The sequence below is a fragment of the Artemia sp. Qi Xiang Cuo genome, chromosome 15 (assembly GCF_049724085.1).
Source record: "Artemia sp. Qi Xiang Cuo chromosome 15, ASM4972408v1, whole genome shotgun sequence".
Lineage (NCBI taxonomy): Eukaryota > Metazoa > Arthropoda > Branchiopoda > Anostraca > Artemiidae > Artemia > Artemia sp. Qi Xiang Cuo.
The window spans coordinates 55,030,618-55,049,657 of NC_142808.1; the positions used below are offsets into that span (position 1 = coordinate 55,030,618).

General features: G+C 35.5%; 1 protein-coding gene across 1 annotated transcript in view; it reads right to left on the reverse strand.

The window, feature by feature from the left end:
- The window catches only part of LOC148943868 (dual 3',5'-cyclic-AMP and -GMP phosphodiesterase 11A-like), a 103,598-nt gene that overhangs the window by 3,389 nt on the left and 81,169 nt on the right, over positions 1-19,040 (reverse strand). The window contains exon 7 of the mRNA XM_089101267.1: positions 4,386-4,495. Coding sequence (XP_088957393.1) covers positions 4,386-4,495 — 110 coding nt within the window. The remainder of the gene's footprint in view (positions 1-4,385; positions 4,496-19,040) is intronic.

The window sequence follows — 19,040 nt, forward strand, 5'->3', positions numbered from 1 at the left end:
TAGTATATGTCAACAATAATATGTATGTTCACTAATAAACTTAGCTGACCAGTTTTTTTTTTATAACAATCTTATTTTGGACCTAAATCTTTCAAATTTTCCCAATAAAGTGGGGAGGTTCGCTGACCCGTTGTCTCAGTTCTGTTGAGGGGGGGGGGCGAGGGAGCTTAAAATTGTCTTCTATGTTTTATCTCTTTTAGATTTCTGAGTATCATATTCTTCACCAGTCCTCCTTAAAGTATATTGGGTAAATTTACGCCACGCATGGCACAATGTCACTCAAATCGTATGTCCGAAACCCTTCCAAAATTTCAGCTTTAAAGTAACCATAGATATTACTAGATGATGATCTTTCCTTTTAATATCAATAACAGCACTCCTATATACCCTAGAATTCTGCGTTGATCCTGCTAGACTTCGGCTTGCAATAATATAATCAATAAGGTTTTCTGTCTTACCATCACGTGAATAGCACATTAACTTATGGGCCAATTTATGACCAAATACTGTATTGGTTATGACTAGATTGTTATACCTATAAAATTGCATCAGCCTGTTGTCATTACTGTTTTCTTTTCCTGGGCCAAATTTATCCAGGCTAGGATACCATTTATCCCTATGTCTACCGACCTTGACGTTGAAATTTCCTAATAAAAACACCATATTTCTGCCTGCGACCCTGTTTATTTGCTCCTGTAACTGTAAGTAAAATTCATCTGAGTCACTGCTGTCTCTGTCAGTTGGTTCCGCAGGGACATTTACTATTATAACTGATAAACTTCGCTCTTCTGTCATTAAATTAGCAATTACTATTCTATTATTAATACCTTCCCACCCTAAACAAGAATTAGCAGCTTCCCTATTCATCATTTGCCCTACTCCATATTTATATGCCCCATCCTTCTTGCCTGAATAAATAAATTCAATATCACCTAATTTCATGCTTCCGACCCCATGGGATATGAGTTTCTGAATCATTTGGATTCGAATCATTTCGAATTCAATGAATCAAATCATTTGATCATTCGATTCGAATCGAATTATTTGAATTCGTCAAGTCATAGTGTCGATACGATAGTTATCTTTTAACGTCATAACATTTCAATTTCAAATTTTTTATTCTTTAAATCCCTGAAATTATTTTGGCCTCGGGAAAAGCAATAGTCCCGGATACCAGTGGATGATGGGGACCAACAAATCTTCTCAAATCCACGCAAAAGTGCTTAATAGATAATAATAATAATAATAATAATACATAGATAGATAAATTTTACTTCATAAGAATATAAGCCGGATTAGAACCGGACAGCAAGAAGTCCCTGGGACGTCTAGTTGAATGGAGGCTTTTTGCAATCCTGGGCCCATCTTGGTCATAACATGGTTTTCAGCACTTAGCGATACTCTTCTATCAACAAGAATCAAAATCCTGAACAGACAATTACAAGGCTATTACCTCTGCTCATTATATGTTCATGCCTAAAAATATTGCTACTGAGAGGAGGCAACCAATAGAGGATGAATTAGCTAGGAAAAGGTTTTTCAGCCCAAAAACTTCCGCCAAAACTGACCAAGCCCGGAAAAATCATCTATTAATAAGTTCGAATGCTCCATCGTTTACTAAGCCATAATTTCCTCAAGGAGTGCCACTCCTCAAGTGGGAAGAGTTGATAACAAGGTCCCCAGTCTTACAGATACCCTGAAAGCGTTGATGCAGCCCTTTGCAGAGACTGTTGTCCATAGATCTAGATCTTACGCCCTGTTGCAGTTGCTCTCCTATAGAGGATCCCCTCATATAGAGGTGTTCTGCATCACCATGCAATTTAACCCCTTGCTGGGAGAAGGTTTATAGCTCGCGAGACGTGTGCACACACAGGTGGGCCTTTCTGAGCGTACATTTGAGGGACCTTCTGCCTACTCCATCTGTATTAGAAGCCCCAGGCGAGGGTGCCCCAGTTTCTATTATTGACCCCCAGGGATAAGGTCCCTCCTTGGTCCGTGCCTCCTATGGAGGTACCCTTCAAATCTGTAGGGATTTCCTCTATCACCACCTGGGGACATAATGAGTGGCCTGGGGGAGGCCCCTACTGAGCAGTAGACTCATAAATCTAGCATGACAAGCCTAAATCTACTATGTCAAGCCTAAATTTACTATGTCAAGTTTAAATCTATAATCTCAATCCTCAGAGGCTCATAGGGGCAATAAATTTAACTTCAAAAACAGATAACTACGTCGTAGCATACTGCATCTACCGATTTTAAAATTTATTAAATGGCATTTTTTTCTTGATATTTAGTTTTGTGGAAAAAATACACTAGGTGGAACCTTAGGTCTCTGTATGACTCTGTAGAGTTAGTTTTTTTTTTTGCAAAACAACGTCCCTGACAGAAAACGAAAAAGGAAGGAAAGTAAGGTGAATACACGACAGTAAAGCAAAGAACCATGAACAGTTACAAAATCTGGCTATTTTATTCAACTTGTCTCAATATTGATTTTTTATATAAGAATTATTTATAAAATAAGATACAAAAGTTCTTATATAAAATAAAAGTTATATAAATTTTATAACTTTTCTAAGTGATGAAGCTAAGTTTCTATTAATTTTTATTTTTAGGCATTTCTGCTCAGTTTTATAGATTATGAGCAATAGTTCGATTCTGTTGATAGCTTTAGTAAAGGTTTTATCCTTGTATGGTATACCAGACAAATACATTAAAGAGATTAGTGCTATGTACGAGAATAACACTGCTGCGGTTAAGGTAGGAAATGAGGCTAGCAGTTGGTTTTGTATTAAATCAGGAGTTAAGCAGGGCTGTGTTCTTCTCCTTTATATGGATTATTTTGATGGACTTTGTCTTAAGGAGCACAGGAAAGGCAATGGGAGACCACGCAATCAAATGGGGAGGAAAAAGTCTCCTGGACTTAGATTATGCTGATGATTTAAGCATTCTAGAGGAGACTGTGGGCAAAATGAATGAACTTTTAGAGGTTTTGCGCGTTCAGGGTGCTAGAATAGGTTTGAAAATTAAATTTAAGAAGACTAAGTCCCTAAGGCTAGGAATCAGTGAAGATGAAAAGGTAACAATGAGTAATGAAAAGATGTATCAGGTTGACAGCTTCAATTACCTTGGTAGTATTATTAGTAAAGATGGTGGGAGCAGTGGAGATGTTAAAAGTAGAATCGCCAAGGCTCAGGGTGTTTTTTCACAGTTTAAAAAAGTTTGGAAGAATAGGAAAATAAGTCTACAAACCAAGATTAGAATATTGGAAGTGAAGACAGTAGTCAAATATGGCTCTGAAGCATGGGCGCTTCGAAAAACGGATGAAGATTTGCTAGATGTTTTCCAGAGAAATTGCTTAAGTTCAGTAAGAGACGTTGCCAGAGAAATTGATCGTTCTGGGTACCCGGCAGACTGACCGTATTTCAAACAATAGGCTGTACGAAAAATGTGGTTCAATACCGCTCTCTAAGGCTATAATGAAAGAAAGATTGAGGTGTCTACGGCACGTTGAGCGGATGATTGATGACAGATTGCCGAAGATTGTTCTTTTTGGGCAAAGGTCTAGGGCTAAACGGAAAGCAGGTCGTCCTCATCTAGGGTAGAAGGACGTCATAAAGAAAGATTTAAAGGAAATAGGAACTTCATGGGAGGGTGTAAAAAGGGAGGCTTTGAATAGATTGGGATTTAAGAGGAGCATGCGTGGCTGTGTTGGCCTCAACCTGCATTGTGCTGCGGTGATTTGTTAGTAATAGTAGTAGTAGCAGTCTTCAGATGAATTCTCATTCAACAAAACTTTTTTTAACTTATTCTAGATTTTTTCGTTTAATTTTATTGCAATTTGAAATCTATTAATATACAACCCTTGCATGGAAAAACAGCAAAGGCATCTAAAAATTAATGCAGGTTTGTTTCAGAAATGGGATACAGCAGAGCACCCTAAAGGAATGTAAACATGGGAGGAACTAGCGTCGAAGTGCTTATTAATCTCCTAATAGAGCCATTCATTACTTAACATTCAATCAGATCAGATTAAAATTAAATTTTGTTTAAAGAAAGTAATTTTTATTTAATTACTGAAAGTCTTAAATTAATTAACTGTTCACGCAATAATTCTTTGTTATTTCGATTATTTCTCTTCATTTATGTATAATTGTAAGTTTACTAATTGAGTCATACGTAGAAAACACCAAAAATAGGCCTCCTACATTCCTACCTCTTGTACGACCAGCAATCGGTAAAAATTCGTCATTGCGCACGCGCGATAGAGGAGCCCAAGAGAAATGCACGACACACGATGTGCCCGAAAACTCTGCAATCGAGAAAACAGGAACGCACACTACTGCATATACAGCTTTACTGTGCATGGAAAAATAAAACCTGCTTACTTTGCTTGGAATGCATTATTTGTTCCCCGGTGATCTAAATCGTGGCAAAAGCACGCAACAAGGATACCTAATATCTGAAGGTCCGTAAAAAGTTGTCTGAGTTCCAATTTCTGCAAAGAAAAACTAGTTAATCTCCAATTGAACAAGTCAATGTTGCCAATAATTTCAGTTTGAGATATCTTGGTGTAAGCCCGAAAAAAAAAATTCATAAGGATTTTTTGGTTTCAAAAATAAAACTTTCCTTTTTTAGGATCTTAATTTGATCTCATAATATCTATTTATTTACTATACAAATATATGCTAATGCATGACGTTAATTAATATTATAAATTCCATTTAATATTTAAATTATATCTTAAAGCTGAATTTATCATATATTTTTGTAATACAAATACATAATTTGTTAATATAGTTAGGTGACTAATACTAGTTAATGTAACTAGTTAAACTAACTAGCTAGTTAACCTCCAAATGAATAAATTAGGTGACTAATACTGAAATCAAAAATATAAAATTAATGTGATTTAAAAAATAGGAGGTTAAATCGGTTTTCCGAGCTCTAATTGTTAAAGGTAAAAGCCTAATTAGTCTCTACATTACCAAAGTAAATGTTACAAAGAATGTCACGTTAAAATGTCCCGGCGCAAGCCCGAAAAAAAGTTCCATTAAGATTTTCTTTTCTTGAAAACGAAACTATACTTTTCTATAATTTTTGTTTGATCTCATAGTATTTATTTATTTGCAATATAGATATTATACATGCTAAAATTTAACATTATTTTCGGGAGGGAAGGGTTTACAGAAACAAAATTAAAATTTGCATAAACAGTTTCTTTATATTAATTTTGTTAAGTTTTTACGAGCCAGACACACTTTTTTTTCGGGGGGAGGGTCAGTTCAAACCCCCTAAACTTTGCCATGGATACGGCCTTGTTAACTCACGAACATTATTTAGTACTTAGATTACCTTTCAGAGCTGAATTAAACGCATGTGTTTTCAGATAATAATTTAAGGTTGGCTGAGACTTAACTCAGGAATACAAAATTAATGTTATTTAGAAGACAATATCTTTAATTTGCTTCCAGAGCTAAAATTGCCTTGAGTAAAAGGCTAATTATTGTCCAATTAACCGAAGTCAGTGTTGCCAAACATTTAATTTCGAATTATCCTGGCGTGAACCCAAATAAAACGTTCCATTAAGATTTTCTGGTATTGACAGCGGGACATTGGTTTTCCAGGATCATAGCTTGATCTCATATTATTTATGTATTTACCATATAGATATTATATATTATATTACATAATATTATCTAATATTATAGGTATTATTTATAACTTAGATAACCCCTTGAAGATCAAAACAAGATAAAGATTTTCAGACAATACTCTGAAGTGGGTTAAAACTAAATTCAGAATATAAAATTTATTAGGGTTAGAACATAATAGCTCCAGCCTCTTTCCTAAGCTCCAGTTTTTCGAAGATTTTTCGTTCTTGAAAACGAAAATTTTACATTATCTTAGATTACACAATCTCATAGAATTTATTTATTTACTATATAAATATTATATATACTAACACATAATATTTCCTAATATTGTAGATATTGTTTAAGACATAGATTATATTTTGAAGATGAGTTTAACATAATGGATTTCAAATAATAATTAAAGTAGGTTAAAATTGAATTCACAAAAATAAAATCCATCTGATTTGAAGGCAATATCTATTTCCTGAGCTCCAGTTGCTAAGGGTAAAAGTCTAATTAATCGCCATTTTCCTAAGTCAATATTACCAACCATTTCTTGTTAAACTAGCCCGCTGTAACCCCTACTAAACAGTTGCCTGAAGATTTTCTGTTCTTTCAACGAAACTTTGCTTTCCATGATCTTAGCTTGATCTCATAGTATTTATTTATTTACTAGATAAACATCATACATGCTGATATTTAGTCTAATATTATAGATATTATTTATTACATATATTATCTTTTGAAGCTGAATTAGACAAATATGTTTTTAAATAAAATTTAAAGGTGGCTGTAACAAAATCAGAAATATAAATTGAAATTGACTTAGAAAACAATAGGTCCAAACCCTCTCCTGAGCTCCAGGTACCGTGAATAAAAGTATAGTTAATCTAACCTCGGCCGAAATCTGTATTTCCGAAAATTTCAAATTAAAATATCCCGACATAAAGCTAAATAAAAAGTTTCTTGTAGTTTTTTTATCTTGAAAACGAAACTTCATTTTCTCCAAATTATAAATTTGATATCGCAGCATTTATTTATCTATAATATAAATTTTATGCATACCGACACTCAAAGTTATTTGAATATTAGATAAATCTCATGTTATCCCATAAGCCTTCTGTAAATATATGTTGCTTCAAATATACACTTAAATTTGGGTAAAACTAAAATCAGACAAAAAATATGACTTATAAAGTATTAATATTAATATTATCTTTGAAGTCATTCTCTAGCTATGATACTTTAGAACGGATTACTAATAAACGTGTAGTTTCAATCGTAGGTGCAGTTTTTCTGGGTGATTTTTTGAGCAAGCTTATTTGTGTGATAGTGTGTATGCATCATTTTGCTGGATTGAATGGCAGATGAATACAGCCATTATTTTCTATCCGTCAAAAGATATAATAGTAGCTTCTTAAACTTGAAGCGCAAAAAAATAACAACTGCGATAATTTCTAATAAAAACTTTTGTTTTTATAATCGGAATTTGTAATTAAAGCTTAAGTTACATCTAGGTATTATTTGTTTAGATTAATTTTAAAATTAACTAAATCAAGGTTAATTAAGTTAAATTTAATTTTATCGTACGTGTCTTTTTATGTGTTTGGTATATGTTTTGTATTGTATATCACATATTTTATTAAGTTTATAGTATGTGTTTAAATCTAAAATTTAATTAGAATTAACTAAGTGTTATTGAGGCATAATCAGGCTCTAAGAATGATGGTCATAAAAAAAATTAACATAAAACATGTAATTTTGATCTTGCTTGCTGTTTTGTGTGTTTTGTGAGTGTGATTGTTGGTGTGATAGTGTATATGTGTCATTGTACTCCATTGAATACGGTTTTGGTAGATAAAAACACCGTTACTATTGTATTGTTATAATATTATATAATAATATAATATAATATTATAACGTTAATATTATATTATATCAAAGGAAACAATTGCAGCTTATTGTTCTTGAAGCAGAATATCAAAATATTAATATCAATAAGTTGCAACAAGTACTTGGCGACAAAAATTAAAGTTAAGCCTAAGTTTGCTTCCTTAAAGTTAATTCCAGATACACATGGCGACTTCTTTACGTAATCTACTTAATGTAAGAATTTAAAACGGTCTATAATTGGACAGCTAAAACGATTCCGTCAATCAGAATCGACTTTATATTTTTACTGACCCTAAATGAGCCAATGTGGACAAAACGAATAACCAATATAAATCCAACATAACATTTGAGATGTAAACTCAGAACTAAAACTGATCTATTCCTATTCAAGTAATTCAATAGGAGTTGACATTCCTGATATTTTAAATTGTAGTACGATCAAGCACTAGGCTGCACCTTTGCCCTTACGAATAACTTTCGAATTAGGCTAGTCAGGTTCAAAAAGAAAATTTTATAATGGTAAGGAGGTTATAAAAATGTCTAAAATAATTAAAAATCAAAGGATTAGAATATAGTAAACCAAAAAAAAACACAAGTACGAAATCTAGTTTTGAGACTAGAAAATACGAAATAAAATTTAAAAGGAGATAGAGAAGGAAAGAATCCAAAATAAAAACTCAAAATTTGCCAAATAAACATATACAACTGTAAGATAAAATGAAAAAGGAGACAAGACATTAACCTATTTAATACGCACGAGACGAAAGGTTTTTGTATCTTTCAGTGGAAATCTCATCGGTATAGGGAGACAAATTTTGTCCAAGGGGACTGAAGAGGTTAGTTCGAAAGGGAAAAATAGATTAGGGAAAGGAAAGTTTGTTTGAGGATTATGGTGGGCATTGCTGGCAAAGTATAAGAAAACTTTTATTCTCCTTTCCTTGAGGATAAACAGATTTACTCTTCATAGAAATAAGATACGCCCAGTATTTTCATAGCACTTTCCCACATTTCAGGGGGGATTAGGCAAGCAAAAAATGGGGGAAACTTAAGAAAATCAATCATAAAAATTGTTTTTTAAGGGTTGACTGTCACATCGTTAGTAAAAGCTTCATCTGATATTGGTAAAAGGATATCCGCTGGGCTACTTTTTAAATTTCTGAAACATCTTTCTGAGATGATTAGATTATCAAAAAACTTCCACCTATCCCTGAAGATGACGCCAATGTTGTTTTTCTTTACAAGAAATCAATATGGGCATCAGAAGTATCCCTGGAACATACCTTTATAAATCGGGAGGGAATCAAAATATATATTAACGTCAGAAGCGGATCCTTGGCTTGGGCCAAAAGTTCTATTATTAGATTTTCTGTGACTTAATTGCAGTATCACCGCATCTTCATTGAAACTTCAAAAAGTGCACGTGTCAAAACCTGTCTTCAAAAATCTGCTTTAGGGTTAGTCGCGAGTCACGATTCTAGAAGGGTTTGAAAAGTATACAATTTCTCGATAATATCAACCAGTTATGATGTCGAAGTGAAAGTAGATAACTCTCAACAACTGTTTTGGTTTGAAAGCTAAAGCTAGGCAAGTGGACACCGGAACTGAAAATACGAATAATGTGAGTTTCAGCGTTAATAGTGATTACAGCAGTTTGACTAATAGTGAGATTGTGCATGATTCGTTAGCATTCATTGAAGAGCGTAGCCCAAAACCTAACACAAACATCGAAAATATAAGTACTTTCTGCGAAAATGATATCGGAAGCTATATCGAAAGAATTGAAAAACTAGATGATCGTATGCGATATCAATTACTTCGGAACCCGGGTATTCCGCTGTCTAACTACAGATTTCCCTATTCAGTTCACAAGAAGCAGGGCAGAGACGAAAAGAGATTTTTCAATCGTACTCGCTTGGAAGAATTTCATTGGCTAGTACTTTCAAATAAGATGAGGGGTTTATTCGATAAATATTGTGTTTGGCTTAACTTTCGAGGGGTTGGAGGCTACAATCAATTGCAAAAGTTGGTAAAAAAGCCCGTTGTGACTTTTGCTAAGCTAACTAGAAAAGACGGCGACTTAGTGTCTCATAAAAATAATCAGTATCACCGTGATTCAGTTGATCCTGGCAAACGTTTCCTTCTAAAATATGGTAGCCCTGAAACCAAAATTTTAAGCCTTGTAAACGAACAAGGTAGCCAACTAGTGCAGGAAAACAGAGCTAGATTGGAGCCATTTGTAGAATCAATTGTTTCCTTGGGTCGACAGAACTTTGCTCCTCCTGGCCATAAGTATAATGGCGAATTATTGGCAGGGAAGGACCCATTGACAAACGAAGAGAACTATCGAGAACTTTTAAGGTGCCCTGTAAATAGTGGCAACATCACTTTAAAACAAAATTTATAAAGATCTGGTGCAAATGCTACTTATACAAGCAAAACAAAAAAGAATGAATTAATTGAATGTTGTGCCAAAGAGATCCTTCGAGAAATCCTTACACGAGTCCATTCTGCCAAATTCTACAGTGCGGTTGTTGATGAAACAACGGATATGTCAGACAAGTCACAACATAGTATTGACCTTTAATACAATTACAATTGCACAACACGTGAAGATTTCATAGATTTCTTAGACCTACACGTTACATGTTGCTCAGAAAGCGTTGGAAACTTCGAACCGACCATTAAAGGGGAAACGCTTGGAAATGTTGTGTTGGATTTTCTTCGATCACCTCGGCCAGACTTGGAAAATTGTGTGGGCATAGGCACTGGTGGATGTGCTATGATGGTCTCAGAACATTGTGGTGCTGTAAATGAAGTTCAAAAGGTAGTAAAAAATGCCTTGCGTTGCCCATGTTTAAGCCAGGCTTTAAATCTTTCCATGTCAAAAACTTCTTCTGTTCAGAGTGTTAGAAACTCCATCGGAGGAATAAAAGAAATGGTTCCTTTTTTGGTACTCCTGCAAGGCACAAATATGATTTAGCCAGAGTAATGAAAGCACAGATAACTGGCATGTGTGAAACGCGCTGGATCAAAAAGCACGATTCCTTAATGCCGTTTGTGGTAGAGCTCCCTAAGATAGTCTAAGCTCTTGAGATGAAGAATGCGCAGAATGCGCAGCCTTTTGCGCAGAATGCACAAAAGGAGCAAAATCAAAATCCTTATTGACTGTTGTCACATCATCCGACCTGATAGTAACCATTTACTCTTTTAGTAAATTATCTCGACTGATTTTACCGCTCAGTCGGCTATTCCAGAAGAAGAGCATAGACCTCGCGTCTGCAGCAAGCCATATTAAGGATCTTCTTACCAAGCTGCAAGTCAAGTGTCGGGAGAGTGAAAGCGAGTTTAAAATTACATTTGACGAGGTAACTAGAGTGACAACTGAGCAATCCTTAGAAATAACAGTCCCAAGGATAGGGATAAAGCAAATGAATCGTATTAATGTACCATTCAGCTCACACGAGGAATATTATAAATGGTCAGTTTTTAACCCCCTGTTGGACATAACCATTTCAGACTTAGAAAGCCGTTTTTCCGTTGAAACCCTGGACACTTAAGCTCAGTATTTTATTGGTAGAAAATGTTATGGAAACGAACAAACAGCAATTCGCTAATACGATTCATAGCTTGTCAGAGCGATACTGGTCAGTAGTGGGTTTCCACCCCCAATCAGTTTGTGAACCTGCCCTGGCCGGAGAAGCCACAAAACGGAAAACTCGGTGGCTTCGTCTGAAAGAAAGCAATGCAGGCACAGTCAGAATACCTGAAACACTAGGAGAACCTTTACAGAAACAAAACTGTACTGCTGATATATTCCCGAATGTTTCAGCGCTCTCGCTGATTCTCATGACCCTACATGTCAATGTGGCATCTCTTGAACGTTTTCTACGTTGAGAACACTGAAAACGTGGCTAAGAAATAAAATTACGAACGATAAACTCACCAGACTTGTCCTTCTTCATGTTCACTGTGATATTGTCATAAGTGTAGAAAGTGATACTGAAAGATTTGCTAATAGTGGAAATAGGAGGCGAGTTTGTTATACAATATTAATAATGTTTCTATAAATGCAGTTTTGCGGATAGCTTTACAGAACCGACAAGTAAATGACGAATAAAAGCAAAGGCATGCATCTTTCAATGTTAGGAAGGTACGTTAGGCTTAACTTAGAATAGAGATTTTTCGAAACGAGTCACCCCCCTCCTAAAATACTGGAACCACTACTAATTAACGTACTCAACGACTTGTCTTCTATTAAAGAGGAATGATGCAAGTAGTATAATTAAATATGTGTCAGCTTGAAATTCACCGAAAGTTTTTCTATTAGTGTGTTGTGGTTGACTAAATAGAAACTTCTTTGTAGATTTATAGATAAAATATTTACATATATAATCTGGTTTTATTATTCTTAAAAATGAAAGCTAAACATTACCAACTCATACAAGCAATTTTTCAAAACACGCTGCTTTTCCATTATTTCTCAATAAAGGTAAAATTTCTAAATAAGACAGTGAAAAAAACTTTTAGTACAAAATATTAATAATAAAAGTCCAAATATGTCGGCATGACATCTTTTATCAACAGAAAAAAAACTAGCCTAAACGAAACATATAAAAAAAACACCACAAACGAAATAAAATAAGCGAAAAGAAAAATGAAGAAAACTTACATTTAAACGAATTCCAGTATGGTAAAGCAAGGGCAGATCCAGGATTTTTTTTCGGGGGGGGGGAGGGGGTACTAATTTTTGACTTTTTCGAAGGGGGGGGTTTACTAATTTTTGACTCAGTTTTCGACTAATTTTATTGATTTTTACCTAGATTTTACTAATTCTTGACTTATTTTCGACTCGGTCAAAAAATTCGGGGGGGGGGGGGTTCAAACCGGGTACCCCTCCCCCTGGATACGGCCTTGTGGTAAAGATTTGGCTTTACCAAATTGGATTTTGTTACCATAGTAGAGTAGAAAGTTGAGTTTACTGTCTTATCAAAATACTTTACCCGCTATCAGTATATTTTAAACATACTTCAAATATTATATAGATATATTTTGTTTCAGTTCTTAGAAACTTACAACGCACTGACATCCTTGTTCTAGAAATTAAATTAGAAAAAACTTCCACTCAAAGTAATAAGTAAAGTTAAAACATAAAATGAACAAAAATTATTCCATACGTGAGAAAGGCCACCTCTTTCTCAGTTCACGCTCTTTGCTGTAAAGTCTTAAAGATCTTTATAGTACTTCCCAGTCAAATTCAACGGTCTTTGTGTGTGAGCGGACTTTCTTAAACAATTATGACAAATAGTAATACTTTAGGGTAAATAGAGAGGGTTGAAGAAGGAGAAGTTCTTATATACAGAATAATATTTGCTCGTTCTAATTTTTAAAGATGTTTCAACTTTTAGTTGAAAATTTAGAACTTAGGTCCTCCTGAGCCATCTGTGGGGCATAGGGCATCGACGAAGCCTCGGAAAACGTCACGTATTGGCGCTGCGGCGACTACATCCTCCCACTAGGATTGTAGTGATGTATGTGCACTGCGTAGATCACGATCGTACGTGCGTCTGAGCGTGTTTTTCGTTCTTTCCCTCTGTCAACGCCGACGCGGCTGCCATTGTTGAACCTTGTATGGGATTCTAGAGTCCTCCATCCGAAGGACGTGACCAAGATAGTGCCATCTCTTCTTCTTAATCACTTCAGTAATAAACAGCTGGCCAGTTCTTCTGCAGACCTCGATGCTGCTGACTATTGGACGCCAACTGATATTCAGCATGCGTCTCAAGCACATATTTTTGAAGGCTTGAATCTTTTCTCTGTCCTAATATATAGTTTCCAGAACTCACTGGATTACAACAGCACGGACAAAACGTTGCTATTAAGAAGTCGCAGCTCTACTGCAAGAGAGTACTTCTTTGATTTCCAAACTGACTTAAGTTTGTTGAAAACAGCGTTTACCATGCCAATTATTCTCTTGACCTCATTTTGTACCTCTCCTGTGTATTCAACCCAGCTTCCGAGGTACTTAAATTCATGGACTTCTTCGACTCTGTGATTTTTGTACAGGAGCTCGACTGGCGGCCTGATATTGCCATTGATTTAGTCTTGTCTATGTTGATGTTTATGCCGAATTTCTCCGCTTTAATGCTCTCTTTGTAAAGCAGCTGCTGGAGTCACTGCTTTGTCCTTTCCAGAAGTGCTACATCATCCGCAAAGTCGAGGTCCGAGATGATTTTATTTCCGACTGTGACTCCAAAACCAGTCGCTTTTTGCGACACATAGTCCATTAAAATAACAAATAAATCGGTGATGAAACGCATCCCTGTCACACTCCTGACTAAATTTTGAAATATCTAGTTGTTCGGTTTTCTGTCTTTACGCAACATTCCGTATTTTTGTAAAAGGCCCTGATCAAACTTATTATTTTCTTGGGGATACCATAATACTGTAGAATTTCCCAAAATGTGTCACGGTCCACAGAATCGAAGAATTTTTCAAAATCAATGAAGAGCATATATATCTTGTTGGACTGCTCATTTGCGTCTTTTATCAGAGTCCTGAGCATGAATATGAGGTTTGAATAAGATCTACCTGTACAAAAGCCATGTTGCTCTTCTCTCAGATACGGATCGAGTGGTTTTTTCAGGCTCTTGAGTATTAAAAGCGCTATAACCTTACTTGGTACTGCTATTAGGTTTACACCTCGCCAGTTATCGCAGATAATTGCATCACCTTTCTTAAATATCGTAACAATTATCCCTTTGGTTCAGTCACCAGAGACCTTTTCGAACTGCCAGACTGTTGCAATCAGTGTTATCCACACTGAGAGGCATGTCCTCACTGATGCCTTGATCATTTATGAAGTTAGGCAGTCTTCACCAGGTAATGTTACATTCTTGAGTTTCTTCACTTCAACAAGTATTTCCACAGGTGTGGGGGGATTTTCCTCAATTGTCAGGCTAAGAAATGGCGTCGAAGGGATTCTTTCTCGGTCAGTCGGTCTCAGTCTGTCTTAAACCTTTTTGAAGTGCGATACCCATCTCTCGTCAACTCTCTCGGTTTCGTTGAGAACATTCCAGCTCTCATCTTTGACTTAGATCGATCTGCTGGGCAACTTTCCTCGCATTTCATTTGTGAGCCTGTAAAGTACTTTGGAGTCTCCTTTTCTAGCTTCTTCCTCTGCTAGTCTAGCCTTTTCTTCTACAGATCTCTGCTTGTCAGCTTTTGCCGACTTCTTGATTTGTTTGTCCTTTATTCTATACACGAAATTTGCGAAGACCGAAGGTTTGTCGCCACCAGCAGAGAGAATTTGCTGTCCTAGGTCATTACGCTCACTAATTAGTTTCCAAGTTTCTGTGATATCCATCTTTCCTTCGGTTTCTTATTATATACGAGCACATCCTTAGCAACTTGATTGTATGTTGTCTTCATTTTTAGCCATGCTGTTTCCGGACTGTCTGTGCAGTTTTCTATTTCAAGCAAAGCGAACGCGTTTTTTAACTCCATAAAAATTGTTTTTTGGGTTTCTCAGTCATGTAATGGATCTACATCATATAGCTTCGCAAAATTTGAATTTGCAGTTTTGCGTGCTTTCAGCTTGACTTTTAATTTTGTTCCCACAGGAAGTGGTCCGACTGGGGAAATGATCCATTTAGTTCTTCGTCCTGCCGACTGGCGAGATCCATGGGTGTTTGTGGATGATTTTCCTCAAACTGATTTTTTCCGACCATAAGATCATTACTCAGAGCATATTCTACCAGGAGGGCTCCCTTTTCGTTCATTTCACCAAGAACATGTCTCCCTAGGACTTGCGGACAGTAGTCTCTTTCTGCTCCAACCTTTGCATTAAAGTTCCGAACCACAAAAAGAAGGTCATTTGATGGTACTTCTGATATCAATGACTGAAGAGCTTGATAGAATGACTCCTCATCATTATCGTTTGCATTATTCGTAGGAGCATAACATGTAATGATCGATATTTTCAGATGGGTGGTTACAAATCTTGCAAGTATGCACCTTTCACTGACTGGCTTCCATTCAACTAGTGCTTTGGTGGCCTGGTCAGACAGCATTATCCCAACTCCAGCCTGGTGCTGGGATTCATTTTCGCTGTAAATTAGTGAGTAAACATCTCCGTCACAGTTTTTGCTGTCATAAATCGTGTCTGTGGGCGGGCTGGGGTCGTCGTCGAATGGTATAGTGGGGTATCCGAGGCTATCATCAATGCTTCTTTTGCAATTTTGAGCTTTACGGGGATAGGTCACAAGCCAATCACGTAACTCTTCTCATTTTATGGACTTGGGACCGTCATGCTCCTCCGACCTCTGTCAGGCAAGGATTCTTGCAAGGTTAGTTGAAAAAACTTGTTTTTTTAAGTATACTTAAAAAATGGTAATTTCTCACCATTTTTCAAATCATAACAGGAAGTCACTCAACCCCCCCCCCTTGTAAAATTTGCAGTGGAAAGTTCACCTATAAGACTTTCCTTCCCACTGAGTGCTAGTTTTCCTGCAATTTTTTGGGTCTTTTAAAATTGGCAATAAAACGTCTGATTTCTGTACTGTCTTTTGATTTAGTCAAACGTCTCTCTTACTAATTCCTGAAAGTTTCAACTTAATTTCCTTAGCTGGTTCTGATATACTGTATTGCAGATAGGGGCGTTCCGAGGGGGAGGGGGCGCCCTCCAAATTTTTGGAATGCGGTATAATTTTCACCGAAGGCAAAGATTTCGGAATAAATTTTGCAAAATCGGCTGAAATTTAGTAAAATTCTTAATTTTTGCAGAAAATTTGGCATAAATCAGGTAGCGATTCGGTAAAATTTATGAAGATTGCCTCACCAATGAAATGAGCTTCGGGACTCTCCTGATTGCAGATACACTCTTTTGTCAACATGGACGCATATAATGTCTTTTGATTTAGCGCAACATCTTTCTCAATATGCCCCAAGAGTTTCAAATTTTTACCCTTAGCCGTTCCTTAGGCACTGCAGATATGTTACTTTGATAACGTGGTTGTAGATGCGGCTTCAAATTTTGTTCAACATCTCCTTCAACATTCGTTGGAAGTTTAAACTTTATACACTTAGCTATTCCTAGGATATCGCAAAGAAGTCCTTTTGACAGCCTGGATGCACATAGTGAGTTTTTATTTAGTTCAAAATCCCCGTCAAAGTTCTCTAAAAGATTCAAATTAATTTTCTTAGTCGTTCCCGTGCTTTTTTGCAGATACGCCGTTCTGACAGCCTTAAGGAACATTGTGTGTTCGGATTTAGTCCAACATACCCATTAAGATTCTTTAAGACGTTCAATTCAATACCCTTAGCCAATCCTTAGATATTGTAGATAAGACCTTTTAACATCCTGGATGCACATAGTGTCTTTTTAATGAGTTAAAAATGTCCCTCAACATTCCCTGCAAATTTCCTGTTAATACCATTAGCCTATATGGAGACCCGGGAAAAGAATACTCCCTATGAGAAACTTGCATAATTTACAGCTCTTTACTTTCAATTTCTAATTGAAATAGCCCCCACTGACGTTTTTACAAAAACTTCCGTTCGAACCACCCCGGGGAAGGAGTATAAATAATACATGGAAACATCTTACGTCTCTACATGCCGTACAGCTCATGAGAAGGTCCCATTCATGTTGTTATTGGGGGGGGGGGGATTTGAATCTTCCCTGAACACTGAAAAAAGAATCTACGCCTATAATCATTGCTGATGAGAATATATCCTAAGCATTCTCCCATTTCTTGAGAAAACTATTGTTTATGATTAATAGAATAAATCTTCTATTTTTCTACTTGTTTAATTATCAGTCCCTAATTTTCTCATTTCTAGGGAACAAATATATTATTTATTTACGAATTATTTCGTAATCCTTCTGTGTTCTTTGGAGTAATCAAGGAAAGAAGCTTCGACAATCGGATTGCTTTTTTTTCTTTGCTAGGAGCTTGTAAGTGACATAAGAAGATATAATACAAAATGTCAAAAATTTTGAGCTTCTGACTAGGGATCCAGAGAGATGGTGGAAATTTAATTTGTTTTGCCTTCGCATATTTATCAAACAGTTCATGGTAACGAAGGAGCCTGTGAAAATTTGCATTATTTTTTAAAAAGGGGGAAGCGACCCCAAAAGGTCAAGTGATTTTAGTGAAAATTACACCTTCATATTCATCATATCAGAGAACTCTACTGTAGAGGTTTCAACCTCCTATTTACAAAAAAAAGGTTAAATTTATATTTTTTCCAGAAGAAAGCCCACGGATATGTGTTTATTTGTTGTTTTTTTGTTTGCTTTTTTCCCCAGGAGTGATTATATCGAACCAATGGTCCTAGAAGATCGGGAGAAGGCTCTTTCAAGCGATTTAAAAATTGTTCATGAATAAATAACATACTAATATCTTATGAAGAAGAACATTAAGGACCACTGAATATTTTAACGGAGAAATGATAAACGATTCACCTTATTAACATTTCTTGAGCATCAAAGATAATCAGAAGCAGGAAGGGGAATTGCCTGGAAGATACCTATGTTTGTTCTATTTAAATTATCATGTGACTTTATTTTACTTGTCTTAGGTTTGAATAAAGCTCTTCACTTTTCTCTGAAAAGTCCTTTTCATAGCTATTTTTAAAGATTTAGTTTACGAGAAAAATTAAGTGGTATATTTATCTATTTCAACAAAACTGTGGTAAGTCCAAGATCATTCATCTTGATGAGAAATATTTTTCCCGACATTTTCTACGATGACAGCTCTGTTGACAAAAACTTTTCCTACAAATGATATAACGATTTCTTATAAGAAAGAAGGCACTTAAGAGCCAGTGAATATTTTAACGGAAAAAGAAGAAATCATTTATCTTACTAATATTTCATTAAACAGTTCATGGTAACAAACTATAAGTAAGGAGCAATTCGGCTAAATAGTAACCGAAATAGTAACCGTACATGAAGTTTCATCAAGTTATGTCTTACCCATCAAAAGTTAGGACCCTGAGAAAATTTGCCTTATTAAAAAGGGAAACATCCCCTAAAAATCACAGAATCTTATTTAAAATCACACCTTCAGATTCAGTGTATCAGATACCCCCCCCCCCCACTGTTCAGTTTTAAAGCTCATATCTGTGAAAAAAGTTGAATTTTGCATTTTTTTTTTATCAAGAAGAAAGGTCACGGATGTGTGAAATAAATAAAACAAATTTTTTCAACTGAAAGTAAGGAGTAACATTATTAAAACTTAGAACGAACAGAAAATAGTATGTATATAAGGGAGTTGCCTCTCCTGAATAGCTTGCTCTTACGCTACAGTTTTTTTTTACTTTTAACTTTTAAGTTTTTTTTTATGATTATAACTGAATAGCCTTTGTGATTCAGGAGTCATTCTTAAATATCTGGAACAAAAATTAAACTCAAGTTATTATAATGTTTAAAAAAAAATTTATTAGTTAAAAAAAGTAAAATTAATATGTAAATTTACTTTAATTATTCATATATGGTGAGCCAAATTTAAA